This window comes from Sinocyclocheilus anshuiensis, unplaced genomic scaffold (genome assembly GCF_001515605.1).
Source record: "Sinocyclocheilus anshuiensis isolate Anshui unplaced genomic scaffold, SAMN03320099.WGS_v1.1 scaffold880, whole genome shotgun sequence".
NCBI lineage: Eukaryota > Metazoa > Chordata > Actinopteri > Cypriniformes > Cyprinidae > Sinocyclocheilus > Sinocyclocheilus anshuiensis.
Window position 1 is genome coordinate 1,168,226 of NW_015548254.1, and position 25,866 is coordinate 1,194,091.

General features: G+C 37.7%; 2 protein-coding genes across 6 annotated transcripts in view; both read right to left on the reverse strand.

The window, feature by feature from the left end:
* Nucleotides 1–21,610, reverse strand: part of LOC107655408 (prolyl 3-hydroxylase 2) — a 60,423-nt gene extending 38,813 nt beyond the window's left edge. Inside the window, exon 1 of one of the 3 annotated variants that reach the window (XM_016442891.1) lies at nt 21,484–21,610. In XM_016442891.1, the coding sequence (XP_016298377.1) occupies nt 21,484–21,582 (99 nt within the window). In that variant the 5' untranslated portion in view covers nt 21,583–21,610. Of the gene's footprint in view, nt 1–8,244; nt 8,299–20,811; nt 21,386–21,483 lie in introns of those variants that run through there. The other 2 variants (XM_016442890.1, XM_016442892.1) reach the window with 2 other exon arrangements.
* A 1,770-nt stretch (nt 21,611–23,380) lies between these two features.
* Nucleotides 23,381–25,866, reverse strand: part of LOC107655355 (claudin-1-like) — a 9,799-nt gene continuing 7,313 nt past the window's right edge. Inside the window, exons 2-5 of one of the 3 annotated variants that reach the window (XM_016442819.1) lie at nt 25,332–25,481; nt 25,090–25,254; nt 23,977–24,058; nt 23,381–23,788 (exon numbers count right to left, since the gene is read on the reverse strand). In XM_016442819.1, the coding sequence (XP_016298305.1) occupies nt 23,713–23,788; nt 23,977–24,058; nt 25,090–25,254; nt 25,332–25,481 (473 nt within the window). In that variant the 3' untranslated portion in view covers nt 23,381–23,712. Of the gene's footprint in view, nt 23,873–23,976; nt 24,059–25,089; nt 25,255–25,331; nt 25,543–25,866 lie in introns of those variants that run through there. The other 2 variants (XM_016442817.1, XM_016442818.1) reach the window with 2 other exon arrangements.

Here is a 25,866-nt window from a genome sequence, read left to right on the forward strand (position 1 = left end):
TTGTTGTAGCTTAAAGGCCTTCTGGTTCCTTCATTAAAAGCATCATCTGCTCTAGTGGTAGAAACTTTGCGCTTTATGTTGAGACTATAAATTTGACTGATTTCAATGAGTTGGTTTAAAGCCACAAGGACTCGATTAAAAATACATTTTACTTTTGCTTGAAAGAGGGGGTGTCTTTTCTCTCAAAAAATCCTTTGCCAAAGTAAACTGTTAACCTGAAGCAGCCTTGGTTGTATGATGCAAAGCATGTGATTTTTAACAGATGCTTAAGAGCAGACTGAGGCTGATATCCAATGGATAATAAAAAAAAAGGCATTAATCTTCTTCATGAAATTCCAGATGTAATTACATTTTTAAACATTTTAATATCTTTATTCATGAAGTGACAGAGAAAACAAACTTACAAAGTAAGTTTGAGCTCAGAATGATCTCAGATGCACCTGGTTTGCTCGAAGTGTTTCAAACTCCATCTCTAATCAGGAAGGTAGGATAAATAATGCTACTATAAGTTATATTCTTGCCTTAATTGTCACTCTTTTCTGTGCATTTCCCCAGAATCCTGTAAACCAAATAAGCTTGAAATGCTGAAAATGTCATGCGCTTGTTTACCATGACTCTGAAACAAGACCTCACAGTTATTTCGATTTAATTGGCAAATTTGTTCAGCAAAGCCCAAGTTTTCTGAGTTGAGAAAACATATGTCTGGTTTAGATATTTATGTACTACCAGGATAGACTTCTTTATCTCAGCACACACTATAGAGTTGGACAAGGGGGGTCAGGGCTTAAAATTTCTTACAGCATGGCCAAATACACATCCCACGACATTCCTTAGTTACACAGTGGTGTGCTATAAAGTGGCATGGCATTTGTGAGCAGACGGTTTACAATTACGCATCTGTTAAATGTAAAGCAGCATTCCTTTTACCATTGAAAGAAACTGTCGTAGGACTTTACACATCTGTTCCGTTTGGAAAAGTTTAATTATAAAGTGGCTAAACACAATTCCAGAGTACAAAGCCCTTGATTATTCAAACTCAGATGTCAGTAGTGGGTTTATTCCAAGTTGGTAAACTTCAGTCCTCAAACTGTAAATAGCGCTCTGGACTCAAAATGGGGAGCTGAGCAGGTCTGCAGGAGTAACACACCTTTAGAAAACAACACTGAGGTGTTGGCTTACACCACTGATGGTTTTAAAGTATTTATAAAAAGTATTCAGAGCTAGAGATTTTCCACTTGACTAAAACTGTGAAATGCAAAATAGTTGTATTAAAAGCCTAAACACATATGTGCAGTAGTGAAAACATTGACATGAGTTGCCAGAGTCTATTTATAATTTCAGTTAAGAACTTGTGGTCTTACAAGTAGCAAATGCTGATGAAAGAGCTGCTTTCATGAGCAAAACAAGCCCTGAGAAAAGTCACAGCCTGGTATAATTTTTTTCATTTTCTATGCCGCAATCTTCTCATATACTAAAATGAAATGGTAAAATAAAACGACATTTGGATTTCCTCCTGAAGGAAATAACAGCGCTCAAAAGGCATCACAAAAGTTAAAGTTTTTGTTAAAAGTATCCAGAAAGGGAGAAGAAAGCCAGAGCTCTCTTCCAAAACCTAGTGAGCTGCCTACTAATTTTTAGCCATCATAGGCATGTTCACAAGACAAAGTTTGTTCCAAATATAGGGACCATTGTGCTACCTAATAAGATACCTTATTTAAGCCAGATTCTAAAACAGCAACAACAAGCTAATTGAAAATATTCATTCAAGAGAAATGGGTCGATTTTAATTCAGTATGTAGTAAGTTTGATTAAGTATTGATAAAATGAGCTAAATATTGGACCATATATCCATACATTTGTGTGGGTTATGTATTTATGCTATTTTTGCTTAAATTATTTTGTTTTTAGCTTAGCAACATGGTAACGTCAATCTACTAGAATCAACTGTGAATTATGTTTGCTTCATAGTTTTGCATCATTACAAGCACTTTAAAGACTATTAGACCAAAAAACATGGGGACAAAAAACACCCTAAGAAGGTTTGCTAGCTTAGCTTGTTTCCCAGTCCAGTAAAGTTGGTCTGGTTTGCTGGTGTAAATTATTTAAATGTGTTTTGAGACTTGCTCAGACCAGCTTAAATCAGCTAAGGCTGGCCGCACACTAGACGATTTTAAGGCCGATTTTAAGCCCGATGTGCATCCCCGAATGATCGGGGGGGTGTCGCCCGATTCACGGCTTGTTGCAAACGATTTTTTGTCCAAAAAAATTCTCTACTGTGTGGTGTCATTACGATTATTTATCTGTTCCCGACCGAGACGGAGCGTCCCCGAACTCAAATCGTAAATATCAAACATGTTTGTGATACCCGCGATAGCCAATGAGAGCGAGCAAGCGTCACCTACCGGATGTTGCGTGCTTCTATAGCTGAAACTTAGCAGTCACAAACATGCCATGAAAGCAGAGAACATCACCCATATTCTTTTTTATACTTTGTTTTTCACTGTTAAACAGAACGTGCGCCAGGAGAGCCAGCTGACAACGTTGATTGTCCTCTATTTGATTTTCTTCTCTAGTCACGTTTGATCTCGCGAGTGTCCGTGAGATCACGTGTCACTGTGAAATTGTTCCTATAATCATCAAGTCTAAATCATAAATCTAGCGTGTGCATTCAGAGGATTACAAGGCTAAAAATCGGTTGAACCGTCTTCATGTCTGTGGTCTCCCATGGTTTTAAAATTGTTTAAGATTTGAAAATCGTCTAGTGTGTCCCAGGCCTAAGACCAACAAACCACCTTAGGTTGGCTGCACACTAGACGATTTTAAGCCCGATTTGCATCCCCGAAACTATTTTTTTGTCCAAAAAATCCTGTATTGTGTGATGTCATTATGATTATTTATCTACTTCCGATCTAGACGGAGCGTCCCCAAACTCAAATCGTAAATATCAAACATGTTTGATATTTGCGACTCTGATCAGGCTGCCTCTGACGTGATACCCGCGATAGCCAATGAGAGTGAGCAAGCGTCACCTCACGTTTGACCTCGCGAATGTCCGTGAGATCACGTGTCACTGTGAAATCGTTCCTACAATCATCAAGTGTGTGGTCTCACGGTCTGGTCAAATCGTCTAGTGTGTGCATTCAGAGGATTATAAGGCTAAAAATCGGTTGAACTGTCTTCATGTCTGTGGTCTCCCATGGTTTTAAAATCGTTTAAGATTTGAAAATCTTCTAGTGTGTCCCAGTCCTTAGGTTCGTTAATTCTTGACCATGACAGGTGAACCCCACAAAGAAGTCAAGAAGCCGCTAATAATACTGTTGTTTCTTCTGGAACATTTAGGAGTGTGTCAAGCAAACTTTGAAAATGTACCGTGACCACAAGCATGTGTTTAAAATAGTCAGGGAGAGCACTTATCTCTCTCTTGTGCCTCTAAAACACAGTACCCAAAAACAGGTCTCCCAGAACAATACGTCTAACGATTCTACTAGACCTGCATTCAGTATACACTTAAGTGAGTGTGACAGTGGATTCAACAGAAATGCTTTCCAGCTTCACACACTTTAACTGGAAACACAGTGCACGCTCTCAGCAATTTCTGGGAGACTCGTGATCAAACACTGGTCATATGCAGGTCTGTTGGCAAAAAATGAGAAACCACATGTTGCAGAAACAGACTAGCATGCATTTACATAATCCGCTACCCAATTCTGACAGCAAGGTACTGTACGATCCAGACAAAAAAAGTGCCGGTGGTCCTGTGCTATTTCCTATCTGGCTATTTAGACAGGAAAGACTTAAGTACAGGCTGGGCTTTCCACACAGGTGTAGCTTTAGGGCATGTTCAATCCTCAAATGCTGCAGTAATAAATAAAAGAAATGACTCCTTGGCTTCATTCCATGCTGATTTTGGGATGTTGCCCATAGGGGCTGTAAAATAAGTAGCCGCTGGAGCCAATAATCTGTAGGCAATAATAGAAAGCGGAAAAACATGCAACGTAACATCATGACTCAATATAGATGTCTCGGACAGGAGTAATGTACCATATGTCCTAAAGGTTCTGAGACTCACTCAAGCATTTTTATTAGTGGGCCATGCAGGAACTACTTAAACGTGACCTTAGACACGATGACGCAATGGGGGACAGCTAAAGTTATCCCTTTACAATGATAACCATCTTTAAACATGGACTCTATTAGTGGGTGTGGGAATAAAAAACACAGGACGTCTGTATTCCTGGAAAAAGGAAAATAACAGACTGCATTGGGAGTCAACAGAATGGAAGTTCTATACACCCGGTTACGCTCCTTGGCACCAAGGCAAGTGCACCCGGAGGCCTGGTCAGGGGGTTAATTAAGCTTCCAGAAGCCAAGAGTTACGCAAAGCCAGATGGCATGTCATCATTGGTACAATTAGTATGTTATGATATGCCATTATGACTTCAGCACTAAAGTGCTTCTTAATATCAAACCACAGCCACAAGCAACATTGTGGCAGTGATAGTAGAAGGATGGAATGATTGGTAACATTAGTTGAGATGGTCAAACTTGACTGATGGTGTGGTTGAGGGAGGGATACATTACAGTTATTTTTGGACTGTGAGATCACCCTCATAAACCCTGATGTAGGATCTCACTGGTTGGTCTAGACGGCTAATTTGGAGAAAAAAAAATCCATGTCATTCATGTCTTTCTGGTTGTAAACTCCTGAAGTGTCCTCGTCGAACTCAAAGGACCTGACCTAGAAATACAGTTCATAAATCACTCAGCTGTATTATGAGGTTCAAGGGATGTTGTACAGGGAAAGGTTGCCTGTTTCAAAGGATTACGCAATACTTAAACTCACAGCTTTGGTGTACACATTAATAACTGTTAAAGCAAGCAATTTTCCCCTTAAATTTTCCATCACCTGGGAGTGCTTTAAGACAGTTTTGAAAGGGTTCAGAGTGCAGGGCTGTCAACACGTGGGAAGTGCAGATGGGAGTATTGAGTTACCTTCTCTACTGAGACTAAGGCACATCCGTTGTCGAACAATCCCATGCTACACACCTCCCAAGAGATCTAGATGCCATTAAATCCCAGTCGGAAAGTTGACTAAGTCAGTCTTCAAGAATCGGGAGTTGTCATGTACATGGCATGGAGAGGAAGGAACGATTCCCCTAACCTTTCACGTAACTGTATGTTGTAATTCAGATTGCTGCTCCCGTGTTTCATGTTGACAAAAGTTCAAAATTAATTACCATGCGAGTGGCTGAAAGGAGACCTCGGAGTATAGGGAAAGGGTGACAGGTAGCTTTAGGAATGAAATAATTGGCCTGTGGTTTTGGAATTGAGAGGAAACTAGATAGGACGCATCGTAAAAGCTTGGGAAACATGCAGGAAAAACATTAGTGAGGTAATGGGTGATGTTCCCACTAGGTCAATTGCAGCAGAGTGTACTTAATTACAGTGCAGGTGACAGCTGAATGCTTGACTTTAAATGCTTTGACTTTCACTGGCACTCCAAACGGTAAGTCAAAGTAAGCTATAGTTACAGGCTGACATAATACCTGGTTTCTGTGAAAAGCTGAGGGGCAGCGGTAATTGTTTTCAAAGCAAATTTCCATGTTCTTCCCTGACAGTTTTTGGGTGAGGCTTAAAGAAAAAGTTCACAGAGGAAGGGACCAAAAAGGGACCTCTTCCCTGTAGCTCTCAAATCTCATTTGGGCATATTAACACTTGGCACATTAAAAATGCTTTGTGCCAAGTTTGACGTAAATGGCAATCGATCATGGAACTGATGAAAATGAAATTCGAGAGCTACAGTGGATGTGATTTTTAGTGGGTGACAATTTAAAAATTGGTCTGTTGCTAAATTTGGAATATAGTGCACAAATATATTTGATGGCAAAGATAAAAGTTTTTTTTTTTTTTTATGAACAAAAACTGAAACTTTAACCTGTCTGAAATCTGCAGTGCTTTGCAGGAGGGTAAAATGGCTTTCTCAAACATGTCAAATCTCACTGAGACACCAGAAGTTTGAGGCCATGACAGCCTTGGTGAACTCAAGGTAAAGGACTCTTAGATTTATGTGTGTGCTCCCAACTGACAGAACAATGATTAAAAACACACCCAGGACATGAAATAACAGATTCCAGCACTTCTTTTGTGCTAACATGGTGTGAGAATAAGCACTTAACTTGATGTGTAACCCTCTGTGGCCCTGTTACAAAGTACGGAAATTCATAGAAATGGTCTTCGAAGAAGGAAATACTGCCTGCAGTATCAATGAGATCACAAAGACCTTTATAATACTATGCAACAGCATCCTGGGATGAAGGTAGCTCATGTTAACTTTGAGGTTTCCAATGACAGAGCAACCAGACCATGCTTGCAACCAAGGTAGGAAATGGGATACTAATACCTTCAGGTGTTTTTGCTGTGGGTTGTGATATGTCTTGCAGAAAACAAGTGATAGACCATTTCATATGCATGTTGTTTGAGGTAACAGAACCTCACTATGGTTCCCATTGACAGGGCAAGCACATAAATCTCACATAAATATCCTTTTATTAAAAGAACTAATAAGAAAGAATGTCCAACATTTGCAGTGTTGTAAATATACAACCAGCCGGCCAGGAGACTTGAATATTAAGAGAATGAAGGTAGATGAGACTCCTTAAACTCCATAAATCAAAGTGTTCTCAAACTGGTAGTTTCATACGCACACTCCAGCTCTTTAATCAATGCCACATACCAAATAACTCAATCAGCGGACACACTTGAGGCACATGTAACCCATGAACCCCCAGCAGGGACTCAGCCATCTGCTCTAAATGCCCACAGAACGAAGCAAATTTCATCAATGGCGCCTATAAACATTCCTTCTTCATGAAGATATCCCCAGAGACACCACGCAGAGCTCCCAACTATTCATTAAGATCTTTATTTGTATCACCGTTGGCCTAGTAACTGTAAGGTTATCTTTGGAAGTATCAGAAAGTTATGGACCAAATATCAAACGGTATCAAAACCAAATATCCAGGTTCTGTGTGGAGCCGAAGCGGTAAGACTTTATGAAGAGTGTACACAACTTTAAATGCCAATTGATTGTGCTCTGGAAGACTGTTCCAGATGGTTTTGACCCAAAATAAACCCCTTCTTCACATTACAAACAGCTGCAGTTGTCTCAGACACATGTCCCAATGTATTGCCCATGATAATGACATTGAAACCACAAAGACCAATTTGATTTAAATTTACCCTGCTTAATATTATAATCAAATCAGGGTTTGCAAATCAAAAACAGCCTTAAAAACAATGCTTTCTGCTTTGAATTTTTCAACGTGTCGCATGGGTCTCATTAATCACTGTAACCATTAGGTTCCAGAATCTGACACGGTATCAGCGATTTCCTTTGACATTAAAGATGAACTCATTATTCTTTCTTTATTCTTAAATGAGAACAAATGACTTGGGTAAGTGAGGGAACGAGTCATCGTAAAATAAAAGTTCCAGGTTTAAAACAAGTTCGACCGCAGCTGCAACCACATCTGTGCATTAACTTGTGTTTACAGCAATGTATTTACACATCTAATGTTCAGAGGTCTGTAGCTAGATGATCATTGTGTTGATGTTTTGATGAAGTGCCTGCGGTTTCTATTGCAATGACAGCACAGATAAAATATGCTTTAATGGAACAAAAGTTGCAGGTTTAACCTGCATCTCAATACTGTGCCTTGTTAAAAAGTCCCTATGGAGTTTCTCTGTGTGAGGATTTAACATTGAAGAGCACTCAAGAGTAGCCAAGAGAATAGTTAAGTAAAAAAAACAAAAACTTTCCATTAGTTTATGGCACACAATTCAAGCTCGAACAAGTGACTTCAAAAGCCAACAAGTGTAGGAAAATCCCTCTCTGCAATTTACTAAGGTGATCTGATGATTCCACAAAAGTCGCAAAAAAACAAATTGAGTAATTATGGTTGAGAGGTGTGACCTCCAAGCTGAGAAATTATTGGTGGAAATATCTGGAAATTTCAGTTGGGAAACATGTTCATGTCAAGAGTTGAGGAAAGCAATGATTAAAGCGATGTTGAGCACGCCCATGACAAGAACGTACAAGAAAATGAACAAGATGCAAATACCAAATTGACTTTTCCATATTAAGGCCTGGAAAAGCAAATGACACGAGAATTCAAGTCTTTAGGGCAGTTAATAAGGTAACATCGGACAGGACCTTAGCTTCCAAAGTTCATGAATAACACTTACTTCAGTTTCCATGGTTTAGTCGTCGACGTCACAGGATCTACTGTATGAATGGAAGCCCTGTTTCTAAGACTACTGAACCAGCAGGCCAGAATGTGGCTTCCAGCAATTATACACGAGTCACACGAGCCTGAGTCTTCACATCATCTCAGCAGACATGCTGAGACTACACACTGTCTGTGTTTAAAGTTGGTCTACCACAAATGTAGGACTGCACTTTCATTTGTTAAATGATACCAAACCCTCGATGATTTTCACATGTACTCTGCACATATCTCAGCATGCTTACACTACACAAAGACAACCAAAAAACTAGACAGGTTCTATTAAATGATATTTGTCTACAATAGTACAACTAAAGCCGCCTTTCCACTATCTCCGACAAATGCCAAGCGACAGACTGGAAGTCATTGATTTCCAATGGAGAGTAGTTCGGGAGCTGCGTGGAGTTCCGATCATATGCGTATGCGGAAAATTCAGATCCGATTTGAGCTTCGGATGCGTTAAAATATTTGAACTTCTGCGGCTAGACCGTATGCGACCGCCCGACCGGATGTGATGTATTCTAATCAAAACTATGAGCGCGAGGTCAGAATTACCAATATTTTTCCACTTTAACGTTATTCTGTAAACACTATTTCTGTAAAATGCCGCTTTAGAATAATTATGGCAGAAATAATTATTTTATAAGTATGAAATCATTATGTACGTTGATTAGCCCCACAAAACCTACTATGATTTTATTTCAGGGGTCATTTGTTTTGTGTCGATATGTTCATACATCAGAAATAATTATTTTATAATTATTAAATCATTATGTACATTGATTAGCCTCATACTGTGTTTTTATTTGGGGGGTCATTTGTTTTGTGTGGATATATTCATACATTCATTATATTCATTAAAAGCATACATTTTGCCATGTCGATAAGCCGAGGGTGACGGATACTTCACGACCAGTTTAAAAGTTCTGTGCGACTGCCACTAGGGGGAGAAATGTGGCAATCGTATCCAAATGTTGAGGAAATTGGAAAGGTGGCTTTAGAGAGAAAATAAGAAAAGAAAAATCTTAAATATTAGGTTGTAAAGCCTGACTTATGAAAGACAAAAAAGAAAAATTATTCACATGGAACAGCTTCTTGAACTTTTCGACAAAATATTTAAAATTAAAATAAATCAATAAAAAAAAAAAATTCCAAAAGTGTCTTTTATGGTTTTTATGGCTCATATAGTACGATACAGTGAGACTATTGCACTCAGACTCTGCAAAAAATAAATAAATAATATAATTTCATAATATAATATATAATAAAATAATTTAGAGGTCTTAGAAATTTTTGTATTAAATATGATACAGTAGGCTTTAAAAAACTATACTATACTTTCAGGTCAATGACAATTTTCAAAGTTGAGATTTGTACATCATCTGAAAGCTGAATAAACAAGATTTCCATTGATGTATGGTTTGTTAGGATAGGACAATATTTGGCCGAGATACAACTATTTGAATATTTGGAATCTGGAGGGGGCAAAAAAATCTAAGTACTGAGAAAATCACCTTTAAAGTTGTCAAAATGAAATTCTTAAGCAATGCATATTATTAATCAAAAATTAGGTTTTGATATATTTACGTTAGGAAATTTATGGAACATGGTCTTTACTTAATATCCTAATGATTTTTGGCATAAAAGAAAAATCAATAATAGACTGATAGATCTCAATTACTTTCTTTCTCATTTGTTTCTGAATTTAATTTGATCTTGGCATGATGTCTAGCTTTTGAGGATCTTTTGGTCTACTTCACTTTGTCAGGCAGGTCCTATTTAAGAGATTTCTTGATTGCGAACAGGTGTGGCAGTAATCAGGCCTGGGTGTGGCTAGAGAAATTGAACTCAGGTGTGATAAACCACAGTTTTAACAGGGGGGCAAACACTTCTTCACACAGGGCCATGTAGTTTTGGATTTTGTTTTCCCTTCATAATAAAAACCTTCATTTAAAAACGGCATGTTGTGTTTACTTGTGTTATCTTTGACTAATATTTAAATTTGTTTGATGATCTGAAACATTAAAGTGTGACAAACATGCAAAAAAATAAGAAATCAGGAAGGGGGCTAAAACTTTTTCACACCACTGTATATATAGTACTCTTTGTTCAACTTTGAAAACATTTTATACCATTTTCAATAAAAGTTTACATTTAAAGGCTCTAGAAATGTCACAAATCAAGCAAAAAGTAATAAAATTTTTCTTACATCTTAAATACATAAATACACAAATGTGTGTACATAGCTTAATCATTGTTCTCAAAAAAGGCTTTTAAAAATATATGTCTGTCAATATAAAACTTTTTTTAAATACCATGAATTATTCATTTAGAAATATCATTACTTTAGGTACTGAGCCACATAATTTTTTACAACCTGAACTAACTTTGTCTTTTCATAAAAATTATCTAATATTTTAAGGGACTTACTGATCTTCACATTCAGTCATGAAGGTCTGCAGGGGTCCTCTCTATGACATCATTTCCTGTGTATGTTTTCTTTTTTTTCCCCCAATAAGCAAAGTTAATAAAGTTATGCCTAGCTTATGGACGCTCACATGTCCAACTTTCCAGGAAAGTATTTCCGACACGTTCCAACGCTGGACAGACTAGTAAGGTTTACTTATGTAGCGAACATGAGGCCTCCTCAGCTTTTTGTCAAATCCCACAGATTAAATACATGAGAGAGTGAAAGTGCAGGGCAAAGTGATTAGAGGGCCAATAATCTCTCCAGTGTAAGCATTCGCCAACAATGGAGCAGTGTACTTTACCCCACTCACCATTTGAGATCAAGCTGAGACTGAAATCAGGCCTCCCCATACAGCTGTCTAAAGATCCTGAATTCATACTGAGTGAGCAATTGTCTTAAAGGGGTCATATGATGCGATTTCAATTTTTCCTTTCTCTTTGGAGTGTTACAAGCTCTTGGTGCATAAAGAAGATCTGTAAAGTTGCAAAGACTAAAGTCTCAAATCCAAAGAGCCATTATAATCCATAATTATGTCCCCACTGGATGCAACGAATGCAAAAAAAAATGGTTTTCATGTTTTTGAATCATCGCTCCGGCCGGACAGGGCATCATCACAATATGGTAGGGGCGTAACATTTCCGTCTCACACTTGAGGTATTTGGCCAATCACAACGCACTGGATAGCTGGCCAATCACAGCACACCTCGCTTTTTCAGACCAATGAGCTTTGTAAAAATCGACGCGTTTCAGAAAGGCGGGACATAGAGGAGAAACAATAATGTACAGTATGTGGAAAATAATGTGTTTTTTTAACCTTAAACCGCATAAACACATTTCATTACACCAAATACACAAAATACTGTTATTTTTAGCAGCATCATATGACCCCTTTAAACTTAAGCACTAAAATGGAAGAAAGGTTATGCACATTTAAACCAACTGAAGAACTTCAAACAAACTGTTTCCAGTGAATTACTGCACAAGCAAATAACATATAGTGGCAATAAAATGAGCAAAAATCTCATCATCTGCCAAATAAACTGTGCAATGACTTGAACAGGAGTCAGTTTATGTCCAAAAAACAACATGACCGATCGTTTTTCCATGTTCACATGTGCTCCTGACATCCAACCCTCCTTCCAACAGTGCTCTACATCCCCTTGCAACACCACACTAGCAGGTACTTGTTGACACCAATGTAAGCAGTGATTTACTGTGGAGGTGTACTATTACAAACAGATGCAGACATGTAGAGGAGTTTGTTCCAGGTCATTGCAGAGTCCTGGAAAATAAAGCCAACTTATGCTTGCCATTTATGAAAGAGGCAATGAAGAAGTGATGTAGGTGAGATGAGAGAAATGAAGGAATGAACATCTTAAGAAAAAAAAAGTTTTAAACTTGTATAGTAGATTACATTTTTTTAATTGCTGTGGACATGGTGTGTGAGGTTATGTTGAATTATTGCATGTAATAAAAAGACACATGTAAATAATGCATGCTTTACTTGCCATGACATTTTTAGTGCAGATAAAACCTATTATCATGGGTTTCAATGGGCAAAAAAAAAATCCTTTCGTGGAACGCAAAAAGGAGATTTTTTGCAGAATGCTCACGCTGCTCCTTTCTGAGGCCATCAAACTTCAAAAAGGACAAGAAAATAGTCCACATGACTTCTGTGCTATATTCCAAGTCTTCTAAAGCCAAACAATAGCTTTGTGTGAGAAATAGTGGGACTTAAGCATGTATTTATATGTAATTTAAGATTAACTAAGATTTAACTTTAAAATGTAATATTGAAAAACACATCAAAATAAGTGCACTTCTTAAAAATGTGTTAAGATACATAGTCATGAAAGTGTATACACCTTAAGTGCAATTAAGTGGCCTTTTATTTCATTAATATTACATTATCTGTAAATACAGTTACAGTTATTAAAAATATAACATAATAAGTGCAGCGGGTGGTGTCAATATGTTTTAGCTGTATGGAAAAGAGCATCATGAACATCCTGCAAAACATCTTTTGCTTCCTAAGAAAGTAAGTCACACATAGGGTTGGGTACCGAAACCCGGTGTATGTAACCAGTATGTAGTAGAACCGAATCAGAAAGCAGATTTCGGTGCCACTTAAATGTCTGAGTGATCGATTGAAATATTTGTCCTGGTTCTTCTCCGAAATGGACGTAAGAAGCTTGGGCGTCGCTAGGCCATTTTTAGCGGGGCTATAGCGATTAGCTCCATAAACTGTACACAAATTCGTGATCGCCTCAGAGTCAGACCACTTTAAATTTCATTTGAAAACGGCGGCAGACTTCGTCTCCTCTCCGTCTTTCAGCGTGCTCTTCCATCCGCAGACCGCGGCGGTGCAGCACAAGCGGACTCAAACAGAAACAGAGGACACAACAAGGTGTGTGTTTATCGATAGATTGTTATAATATCTGTATCTGTGCAGTTCTTTGTCATAAATACAGTTTACAAAAGGTCACGAGGGAGCAATCGGTTTCCCATCTACTGTAAAGTTTTCGCTGTAACAACCGCATAGCCGCTCTTTAGTGTAGATGCATGTTGATTTTATCAGACAATGCCGCGATTATAAATGAGAGTGACTCCTGGTTAACATGTATTAAAAGGGGTCGTGTTTAGTCACTATTTAGTGTGGTATTTTTTGACAATATTCACTCATCGTGACATTAAAATAGGGCATTCTAAGTCAACATACTGCAGTACTTCCTCTCTCAATCAGTAGAAAATATGGTTAACACCCGGTCATGCATGAAAATAAAATACCGTCATGTACCATGAAACCGGTATAATTTTGGAAAATACCGTGATATAAATTTTTGGTCATACCGCCCAGCACTACTGAAACCACTATGGGGCCCTCTGGAGTTTCAAGACGACCTTTTACCACACTCTGATGATTTTGCTGTCAGAGAACCAGCTGTCTTCAAATTTTTTATAAGCATTTGTAATACTAAACACTGTTCTTCATAGACTCTATAGAAGGAAGCCATAATTTAATTCAAAATAAGCACGAGAAAAGCCAAGCGTGATGGAGGAACACTGTTCCAGACTGCAGACAGCCGTTTGTCAGAGCAAACAGATGTTTGCTTGGCTGCCGCATCCCGTTTTCCACTCTTTCTCAGGCTTTGCCAAATTCCCCCAAGAGTCTTTTCATTCATAGGCTTTGCCCAACAGCTCTAGGCCTTTCCTGTGACCCCGCAGGACTCCTTTAACCAAAGCAATCTTTACGGAGTCGCATTATATCTGACGCAGTTTTACGAGGGACTAAATCAAAGAAGATCCACCTATAAGGGACTGAAAGTGGAATATGCGACGTAAATCAAGATGCGAGCTGAAGTCGCTATCTAACCAAAGACCCGTTGTTTATCTCCACTCTCCATCTAGCACAAAATCCTGGCCTGTGATCTGGAAAACAAAGCCCCCCGTGAGATATGCATCTGCTCGATGAAGTAGCTCGATCTTGCAGAATTTGCAGACTCTTGGAAGCGCACGCAATCCAGTGGTCGTGTTTTCTTCATCGTAATCCCAGACTGGGCCACTTATTGTGCAATGAAATAAGGCAACGTGCCCACACATTCCTGCTGCGCTGTTATCCGCTTAGAGTCGGTCATGCAGAAAATGTTTGGCTGAGGAAGTGCCATGCAGTCTGGCTGAGCGTGCTGATGGTCATGAACCAAACCCCGCCGAGCGGATGGGGAAACCTGACACACTCACACACACTCTTTTCAAGCAACACAGGTGCACCGTTTGCTTAGTATTCAAGTGCTTGCATAGCGCTTGGGTAGTCGATTAGCTTATTAAAAAGAAAACATATATGATGAAGTGCTATTATAAACTACAACTGGATATCTTATCAACCACTGTATATTACATTTGTGCAGGGTTGACGATGAAGAAAATAATGGTGGAAAGAATGTGATACGATGCTAACAGTGCAATTCACAGGGTTTTTCCATGATGTTATCTGTTCTTGCATTTGTGGTATTACAATAGAAATGGGTTGGGCTTTTTGAGGTTCTGAAAAGAATGAAAGACAATAACAGCGACATTGAGGTCACAGTTGGGACACTAAACTTCTGAGTATCAAAATAAGATATAATTTTAGAGATACACCAAATGATTTAAAAAAAAAAGACTATTCCTTTAATTACAAATTTATCAGGTCTACTTTTTTAAAGTCTTTTTTTAACAGTTAGATATAGCTCAATATAAAGATTACAGTGGCATGCGGTGGTGTTTTAAAATGAGGAGGCAGTTATATATACTGTGTGTATATATATATATATATATATATATATATATCTATTTACACCTAGCAGGAATTTCTGCTATTTATACTACTTATTGCAGATAGTGGCAATTATCTGCACCTCAGTATTGGAGTGCATTATAAAACAGTATGCAATAATAACAATAACGACGTGATATCTGATTTGAAAAAGTAGAAAAAAAAGTTCGACAAAACACGATTCGAACCCCGGTCGATCGCGTCAAAAACGACTTCAACACGTACTTTACCATCTGCGCCACTGGATTGTAAACTTTGTCACAGGAACGAAGATACATCTTTCATTTCATCAAGAGGAATGCTCACTAAAAACTGACAGTCATCATGTTTTCAAGTCATTTCATGTTTCATTTTGATGTGACATAATGCAGTGATATCTAAGCAAGATAACAAGCGAGTTGTTTACTTACTTTATAATTAGTCAATAACGCCATAATTTTCTTCATTCAGGCCGAGCGCTTGCCTTCATTCAGACCGAGAGCTCGCAGAAAACAAGAGGCGGGATTTGTCGCAGGAACCAATCGCATCCAATCATAACCGATCATATCCAATTATAGCGCGACGGAGGCATTGCCTCCTCTCACGTGACTTTCCCCCATTCATCTCAGTGAGCCTCCAGAAAAGTCACGGCACGCTTTAGGGTCTCTGTAGAAAGTCTATGGACCGAAGGGAGGCAAGCCTCCGTTCTAACTTTACACAGCCGTCGGAACATATTTTATCTGAGGGGGTGCTGGGGGGCGGGGCTTGATGTTGCAGGGCGGGGCCATGGTGGGGGATTTTTGACAAAATCCTAATATTAAACAGCCCAAACTCTTATAGATTAACATACACATGAAGAGTTATATGCGAACCAATATATATTTGGGATTTTAGTTCAATCATTTTTTCTTTAATATTTCTATTATTTAAGGGGATTTTACTCAATATTAACATCGCTGATACACAAAATTTTTGGTAAGTGCACTTTGGCGAATTCTCTCATCAGAAACAACAAAGTGCCGATGTACATACGATGTAAATAAGAGATTAATTCATCATACACTGCAGACAACATCACTGATTATAACATAGCTTTTTTAGAGTGCTTACACTCAGGCTAGACTGAATTCAGTGATATTCTTTGATAATGTAAATGTTCTTTGCTCTCTGTATAATTTGTTCATTGTTTGAATAATCGTGGACATGCGGAGTTATAATTAAACTTAAAATGTATTTTTATTGAACGTGATCAGGTTAAATACAAATTCAGTCTTATTAAAATATTTTATGTCATGCTGGCTGTATAATTTGTTCGTTGTTTGAATAATCGTGGACATGCGGTGTTATAATTAAACTTAAAATGTCTTTTTATTAAATGTGGTCAGGTTAAATATAAATTCAGTCTTATTAAAATATTTTATGTCATAATATGGTAGCCTACTTGCCTAAAACGTTATGATGTGCATAGTTAATAGATTACATTAGGCTACAGTGGTTTGAGCACTTTGACCAGAGACTAGAGCGCAATTAAAGAGCTGTGCTTATGTGATGGACGGGGCGCTGTCTTGAGAAGCGAGAAAGCTTCGGAAAATGGCTCATAAAAAGGACAACGACGTGAATGGTTTTTACAAGTCGGAATGTAAAATTACGGTAATATCGCGTGAACATTTCACATGAAATTCTGCGAGTGTGAGGGGGAGAAGTAGGGACGCATGCCGCGAGGCACCCAAGAAAAATACAATCGCACTAAGGCTATATATTTCTGGTCAGTTTAATAAATAATTCATCACAAAACTATCACAAAAATTAAGTATCTTGGGGATGATCGAGGGGCACAAGGAAAATCTCAGACACGGCCCTGCGGCGGGGGGTGCTGCAGCACCCTCAGCACCCCTAGTTCCCACGGCCATGTAACTTTACCTGCGGGTGTCGCTGTTGGACAGCGTTACTTTATAAAACCGAGTGACTTTTAGACTATTAATGTCATATTTAGTCATATTTGCGTTGTTTTATTTTTGTAATATCGATTATTTTCTCATCCACTTTTGAGGAGAGGAGACACTGTCTCCCTTGCCTCCTTGGAAAGATTAAATTAGAATATTAATTTATAGAATTACCATGTTAAACTTTGTAGCAATAAGATTGCATAAATAATAATAATAATAGTAATTTCAAACTTTGTAGCAATATGATGGCATAAAATAGTAATAATAATAATTACATTATTATTATTTAGTAAATACTGTGTCATATTAGCAGATATAGCTTAAAATAAAGAAAATAATAATACTTTACTTATAAACACTTTAAACATTATTTTTATTATTCTAATTATTCGGCAAATAAAAATAGTTAAAACAACTTAAAATCTGTAAAATCAGCATATAGGCTCTTTGACACTTTAAATAATCATAAAATATTGGTTGTTAAAGGGGTCATATGATGCAATTTAAATTTTTCCTTTCTCTTTGAAGTGTTACAAGCTCTTGGTGCATAAAGAAGATCTGTAAAGTTGCAAAGACTAAAGTCTCAAATCCAAAGAGATATTCTTTATAAAAGTTAAGACTTGTCCATGCCCTCCTAAAATGTCTATGTCACTGTGTGGGAAGATTTGCATAACACCACTCAAATGTTCACGCAAAGAAAGAAGGCATAACTTTTATTCTCGCTGTAGTATTGTTGCTGCCGCCATGTCGTGAAGGCACTGTGTGTTTCGTTGTTCACCGTGGACGAAGCGGAGTCCGCTCATTCGTCGGATCCGCCGGGCGCGCCGTTCTTGACCCCGCCGCCTCAGCTCACTCTAGCCCAGCCTCAGCTCACGCTAAGCCGGGGCTTCCCCTCACGCTAGGCTGCTGTGTTTTCATAAACACATTTCATTACACCAAATACACAAAATAATGTTCTTTTTAGCAGCATCATATGACCCCTTTAAGGTGATTTTGACAGATTTTTGAAAGAGTCCGCTCAAAATATTTGTTTGTGCTTTAATCAGACTACACACCTTTCAACAATTCAACAGCAAGACGTGCTTTTGTATCATACCAAATTCAATTCAGACTGCAAACTCGCATTCATAACTCCAATAAAATACGATTTGGCGGCGACAGCGTACAATGAAACGTGGTGCAGAAAACCATTTCTCTGCAGTCTGTCCTAGTTCACAATTAAAGTGAAGCCCCAATCGCTTTACACGTGACAGATCTGTCTACAATGCAAGAACAGGCATTTTTGCGGAGCTTTGATGCTTCTCTGATTGGTCCTTTTGATGCGAAAGGAACTAACCAATGACAGAGCAACAGGGGGCAAGACGGCTGGCACAAAACTCCCCCTTTCATTACCCAAAACAAGCTGCCGCCTTTCCTTTCAGAACAGCAAACACACTTTAAGAGGAAAACAAAATATTTGCCTAGATAAATGCTGACTGACCCAGGAACACGAACACACAGACTTGTCAATGAAGTAACAGTTGGCGCCTGTGGCCCCTTCGTCCAGGCCGAAAAAAGCCTCATTATGCCAGTAATATGATGGGAAAGAGGGCTGTATGGTTAAAATATCAAAGAGCGGTGGAATGTTATATATTTTCACAAATATCACCCCATATATACACACATAGACATCTCTTTATCTCTCACCGAGCAGGAGCGCTGACAGGAATGTGTCTGATCTCTCGCCCTGGTCATCAGTAGAACTGTGCCGACTTCATCTACTGAAGTCTAAACTACTGCTTTTCTCTCTATTAATCACTTTCTGTCCCTGGGCAAAGACACGAGTCTGATTTGGCTCACACAGACCGCTGCTCTCAGAATGTCACGCTCTGTTCCCATCTGTCTGGACTGCGGTCCAAGCACTGTTTTCAATATCGCAATCATTTTAGGATTTTAAGTTGAAGACTGTTACGACATACAAAACACGCTCCAGAAGAGTCGTCTATAATGGCTGCCTCCCTGCCTGTATTCCTTCGTCTGTGTGAGCCTATTCTGCCTGTTGATATTCAATATATTAAAGGAATACTGTAGTTCACCCAAAATTGAAAATTTGCTGAAAATTTACCCTCAGGCCATCAAACATGTAGATGAGTTTGTTTCTTCATTGGAACAGATTTGGAGAAATTTAGCATTTTGTTTTTTACCGGTGAAAAAGTTGTCTCACCTGAATCAGGAGAAAAATATGCACATATCAGGATCTGTTCATGAGCAAAACCAGTTCTAAACAAATATATTGGACTCTTTTTTTTTTTTTACTGGAGAAAGCATTATGATGGATTACGTATTTTAGCCAGAAGCAAAGATTTCAAGTTAAAGGGGTCATATGATGCGATTTCAAGTTTTCCTTTCTCTTTGGAGTGTTACAAGCTGTTCGTGAGAGGCGGGGCATAGAGGACCTACAATAATGTACAGTATTTTAAAAATAATGTGTTTTTTTAACATTAAAGCATGTCAACATATTCTGTTACACCAAATACACAAAATAATGATCTTTAAAAAAAGCATCATATGACCCCTTTAAAATGCTTTAATGATGGATCTGTTTATTACAAACACGCAGCTTTTTACTTCTCAGGATGTTAACTGATGGACTGGAGTGGTGTGGATTACTTGTGGATTATTGTGATGTTTTTATCAGCTGTTTGGACTCTCATTCTGACGGCACCCATTCACTGCAAAGGATCCATTGGTGAGCAAGTGATGTAATGCTACATTTCTCCAATCCGCTTGGATGAAGAAAAAACAACTAATCTACATCTTGAGCCAGAGAGTGAGTAAATTTTCAGCAAATTCTCATTTTAGGATGAACTATTCCTTTAATACTTCAAAGCTCTGGATTTGCAATATGATCCTGACAACCTGTTAAAAATCTAAAAAGGTGTCAACTACCTCACAAAATGTACTAACGTAACCATAGTATTCACAAAAAAAAAAGAAAAGAAAGGAAAAAAGCATAAAAAATTAAATACCACGTGGGAAAAAACTGAAATATTATGTTCATACATCTACAAATCTGCAAACCTAAACTATTTACTTCATTGGTTAAACAAATTTCCAGAATCGTTTTGTTGTTTTGTAGAATATCCTTGATTTACTGGTTTAGGCTAAGGGCTTTAATAGTCCAAACTGTGTTCTGTATCGCACACTTTAAACCGTGAGCCACTTGTAACAAAGTTTGGGGAGGATTAAAATGAAAGCGAATCATTTGACGTTATGAGACGTGCAGACACACACAAACATTCTAGAGTTTTCCTCTGTCCCGTCCCATCCCCGTAGGAGGCTACAGTAGCTCTCAGGATTGCGTAACGAGCATGTCGTACCACAAAATACATTTCAATTCCCATTTATTTACGAGGGAGACTGACAGAAAACTAAGGCTGTAACAAGTTAGTGAGCTGCCTACAGACAACTGGCCAGCACAGGCGCTTATAACCAAAAAGGTTTCATTTGAACATTCAGACATACATAATACGCAGAAAAGTTTGATTCGAACCTTCACAGATAAATGAACGCGTAAAAATATTCGGGTTGAATGACCTGAACATGCACAACGTTAACCAAAAATGTTCGAAAATGTTTGATTCCAAACGTTCGATTCGATGCGTCATTCAACAGTTTTCATTCGAACGCACCACGTTAAAACAGATAGAATGATGCTCAGAAATGTTCAATTCAAACGTTGAAGCGCTCATATGACGCTCAAAATACTGCTTCTGTAGGCACCTCACTGTGCTTTTAAACGGAACCTTGCTCTGTCGCGGTTATAAAACTTGTACTCACTTTTCTGTAGGCAAGCTGCAGGTAGTTATAAGGAATTCTTCTATTGAAATCTTGAATGACATCCTCACTAACTTTATACATGGATTGGGCTTCAATTTTTCCCTCGGTGCATTGATTTATACAATGCGCCCTATAGAGAATCACTTCAAAAATCTTATCAGTCAGAAAGCTGTCAAAGCGATGCTGGTCACTGCATTGCAGCCTGCATCTGATTGTGGTCTGGCGCACTTCAGAGAAACTCTTCAGCGCGCTCTCCATGTACCGCACTACATTGCCATAGTCTCCTTTATAAAAAGCCTCCACTCCGTTATCGTAAAGCAGATCGAACGGTTCCAGGGTGGTCGATGACAGTAGAAGTGACTGGAGGAAACATGTCAATAAGCCGTAGATTTTGGAGTTAACATCCATCTTCTGAAGCTGCGCAAAAATAATGCGCTCTGGGAGTGAAGAATAAACACAGTCCCGGTGAGTCTAGTGTGGGGTCTTACAGAAGAAACAGGCTAATGAAAGTGACGGCTTAACTACCGTTCTAAGCTTAAACGCAATTTCGTTGTCACTCGTGATGAATGACCCATTACTGGTGATATTTCAGCAAAGACCCCCGTCCCTCCCATCCATTCTGTGCTGACTCCTCCCCTACAGCCCACACAAGAAGGAAATAACAATGTTTACCATGATGACGACCGCAGCTGTCTGACTTCTTATTAATTGAACAGCGACATATTGATTTAGAACATAAAAAGTACTTTTAAAACACAAACTTAAAGTCATGTCTCTATTACAGACACAGAACTTTCTAGTGAGATCCTCACAACGCCTTCGAAAGCGAAGACCTCTTGTCGCCGATTCAACGTCTCCCTCTAGAGGATAGAAATCATACTGCAGCTCTCCTGAAAATCCACAATGTTCAATATACGTTTATATCAACCATTACAACACCAATCCGATGCTATCGTTAGATTAAAAACATTTTTAAACGAGTAGGCTAGGCCTATATGCAAGGGATAATTCAGGTGCTAAAGCTTCCGCTAAGAAAAATAGTCCAATGCAACACAGAAAATAAATAATCAAAATCATTAAACACAAAAAATTATTTTGTTCTAAATGTATTGTGTAAGCGACAATATAGAATTTCTGCCTGATTAACCGCCAAATTAAATTCGCCTCTACTTTTCACAACCCCATCACGTTGGCGTAAGCATACTGAATATAGAAATATAGAGATACTGAATCGCAAATACTGTCTGTGAATAATGAATCGCAAAAAGACTATTTAAATATGAAGCCCGGTGTTTTCAGCGTCTGCCATCTCACTAAATGAGGACATAATACATGAACAACATCCCCAAAACTGCTCCCTGAGAGTCACTTGATGAGCATTTGACCGTTTCATTTGAGAAAAAAACTAAGGTCATGTCCCAAACAAAACTCTTCACGGCAACCCGTCAAAATAAAAGCTTAACTTGAAGAAATTGTGACAGAAATATATTACTGTTGTACAGTAGAATGTACTTACTACTACTACTCCTAATAATAATAATAAAAATGTAATTTAAAACTTTATTTTTAAGGAATAATCACATAATCACACAAATTTCCCTCCATGTTTTCTATTTTAGCAGTAGCCTAAACCTAGTACTGTGTTTGCCAAATACATTTTCATTTGATAAAAAAAAAAAAAAAATGAAATTAATGTTTTATGTCATCATTTGATTGCCAGAAAAGATTAAGTACATAACACAGAATTGTGTGGGCGGGGGGGGGACTAAATATTTCATAGGGTCCTATTGTTTTTTTTTTTTAAGTTGTGATTAATAACATTTAATTAAAGCAGAATTTGGGAAAATGTAAAACATATTTAGGGACGGGAATAAACTATCCTTACATTTCAACAAGATGGCTATATTTTTGTTACTAATTCAAGCTCTCTCAACTTGTTATATTTTACCGTTTGTCAGTCGATATAAGATCACAGAGCCCCCTCCCTTGAGCTTGAAGACATCTAACAGTTTTATTCTCAACATTTACAGTTTTTCCTCAATTGCTTTAGCACATTTTTCGAAACAATCTTAACATTCTCTAAACTGTGAGTGCAAATGTCACAACTGTTTGCTGGAACTTCAGAACTTTATTGCATGTCTGCAAAATGTAGTTACTCACCCAAAACATTTCATTCATGCTTCAAAACCTAGTTATCGTGTCAATAATTTGGCCAAGGCCACCAAAATATAAAGTATTTTTGTCATCGTGTGAGCCACACTGGTCAAAATGTTTAGTTGTTTTTGAGCCAAAGCAATTGAGAAAAACTGTAATACCATGAATATTAAAATGACATGATTATAAGTCATAGCAAATATTTGAGTCGCAAGATGGCGCCAATAACCCATTCAAACCAGCGTTTGATGTGAAACCAACAAGAAAGAATCAGGCAGTGACAAGAGAGACATACTAGGTTACTGATTTTGATTTTTAATACAAAAAAAGTTAAATACTGAAATTATTTAATTATAAAACAAACAAACAAGCATGAAATGCTGAAGCTGTCTTACAAGCTTAGAATCTTCTTCGTCTTTAAAAAATACCTTAAAATATTATAAACATCCCCACAATTAGGCCTACTACTGTAACACTATTACTGGGATATAACGCCACCTTCCTCTGTGGTCAACGCAGAACTGTTAGTTAAGCAATCCCAGCCTTCTCCTTTTCTAGCAGCTAAATTGATTCACAGGTCTTAGTTCAATGTGGCACCCGTGCCACACATCTAAACATACATCAGAAGCTATTAAATCATACCAACACGTTGATGTGAGTTAGTAAATGTAAGAATAATATATGCAAATACACAGCAGTTAACAATAGTTCAGATGAAGTTTAGGTATTCAGGTGGTCTCAGGATCATTAAACATAGTCTTTTCCAGGATTCATGGAGACCGGATGCTTGCTGAGAATTGTGTTGGATTGTAGATGCGTCACGCTGCAGGTGCATAAGAGAATGCCTCCGAATAAACATAGCATAGATGCAACAAATGCACCAATCAGAGATCTGCCGACCACATACCTACAAAGACCCAGCACAGGTAGTCAGTCTTGAACATCAACATTTTAGATTCCTAAAGGCATGATGCTCCAATTAGAAATAATATGAAACAGAACAACACCTACCTCTCCGTCTCTGTGTCATTCTGAAAGAAATCATCTACAATTCCATATATAAACCAGCTGGTTATGCCCAATGCAAACAGACCTGGTGATAGAAAGAAGAACGCAAATATTCATAAGGCTGAATTCTAATTGTAGAAGAGATCAAAGACAATTGTAACACGTTTTTATGTTATCTCATAGGAATATAAACTTACACTAGTTACTGTTAAAACCACAGTAAAACATAATATTGTGAAATATTATTACAATTTAAAATAAGTTTTCTATTTGAATATATTTTTAAATATAATTTATTTCTGTGATGAAAAAGGTAAATTTTCAGCATCATTACTCCAGTCTTCAGTGTCACATGATCCTTTAGAAATCATTCTAATATGCTGATTTGCTGCTCAAGAAACTATTAATAACTACTACTTCTATTATTATCAATGTTGAAAACAGTTAATGTTTTTATAGAAACCGTGTTACATTTTTTAGGAATAGAATGTTCAAAATGATTTATTTGAAATAGAAATCTTTTGTAACATTATAAAATGTCTTTACTGTCACTTTTGGCAATTTAATGCATCCTTGCTGAATAAAAGTATTAATTTCTAATAAAAAGTTTACATGTAAAATATCCAGTAGTTTTATTCAGCTTTGATAGAAATATTTTAATAGAAAGTTCAAAAGAATTTATTTAAATACATTTTTGTAACATTATAAATGTCTTTATCAATGTCTTTTATCCAGCATCCTTGAAAAGAAAAAAGAAAAAAAAAAAAAGGTTTGAACTGTAGTGTGTGTATTTTTATTCTCCTTGGATAAATAGAAAGTTCAAAATTATTAATTTGAAAAGAAAATATTTTGTAACATTATAAATGTCTTTGCTGTCAATAAAAGTATTAATTTAACAAAAAAGAAAAAACATAAAATAAATACTGTTCCTTTAAACTTTCTAATCATCAATGCATGTAAATGGTTTCCAAATAAATATTATATTAGTTTAACTTTAAGTAAAAACCTAGAAATACAACAAATACTTTATAAAATCATTTTTATACAAATTCGGTTTCACTCCAGTTTCTGGCTCCAGTTTATTTGTGGGTTTTTTTTTATTTGTGTTGAGCTCACCACCACACACAGAAAGGATTCCCCCTAAGAAGGCAGCTCTATCCTTCAACTTCTCATTCTCTTCTATACATCTTGTGCACTTGAGACCAGAAATGGCCACCAGTGCTGCGAGGCTTGAAAAGACGATGCTGACGATCATTATTGCTCGGCCCACCTGGATTTCAACTGCAACAACACACAGCAGCGATTAGAACAGAAGTCAGACGACAGATGGATCCATAAACCACTGCACAGATACTCACAGGTTTGATGAAGGAGAGAATTGTAACTTGTGCAGTGCACAATAGACGAACTGTCTATTGAGCACTCCATCCACAGTCCTTTGTTTTTGTCCAGAATCACGGTCTTGTCGTTGTCATGTCCAAGGATTTTCCATTCATTTGTAAATGTGCCTATAATAAGGCCACATAATCCAATAATGGACAGAATATAACCGATGAGCTGAAGAGCCATTGATGGATTAGAAGACGAATGCACTCAAAGAGTAATACCGTGTGTCCACTCTACTGTAATGCAAGCTGAGAAATTTGGGCTGCTATTTATTATCATGAGAGTAGGTGTGAATCAACTGTCATGTCATTCGTGGACAGGACATTAGGTCAGATTTCCCTGAAAGCAGTCTGGAAATATCTAGCTTGAACTCCTCTGGTGTGAAGTAGCGCTCGAAGTTTTGGGTTGGAAAACAGAAGGTTGTTGGTTCAATTCCCTTAAAGGGGTCATATAATGCGATTTCAAATTTTCCTTTCTCTTTGGAGTGTTACAAGCTCTTGGTGCATA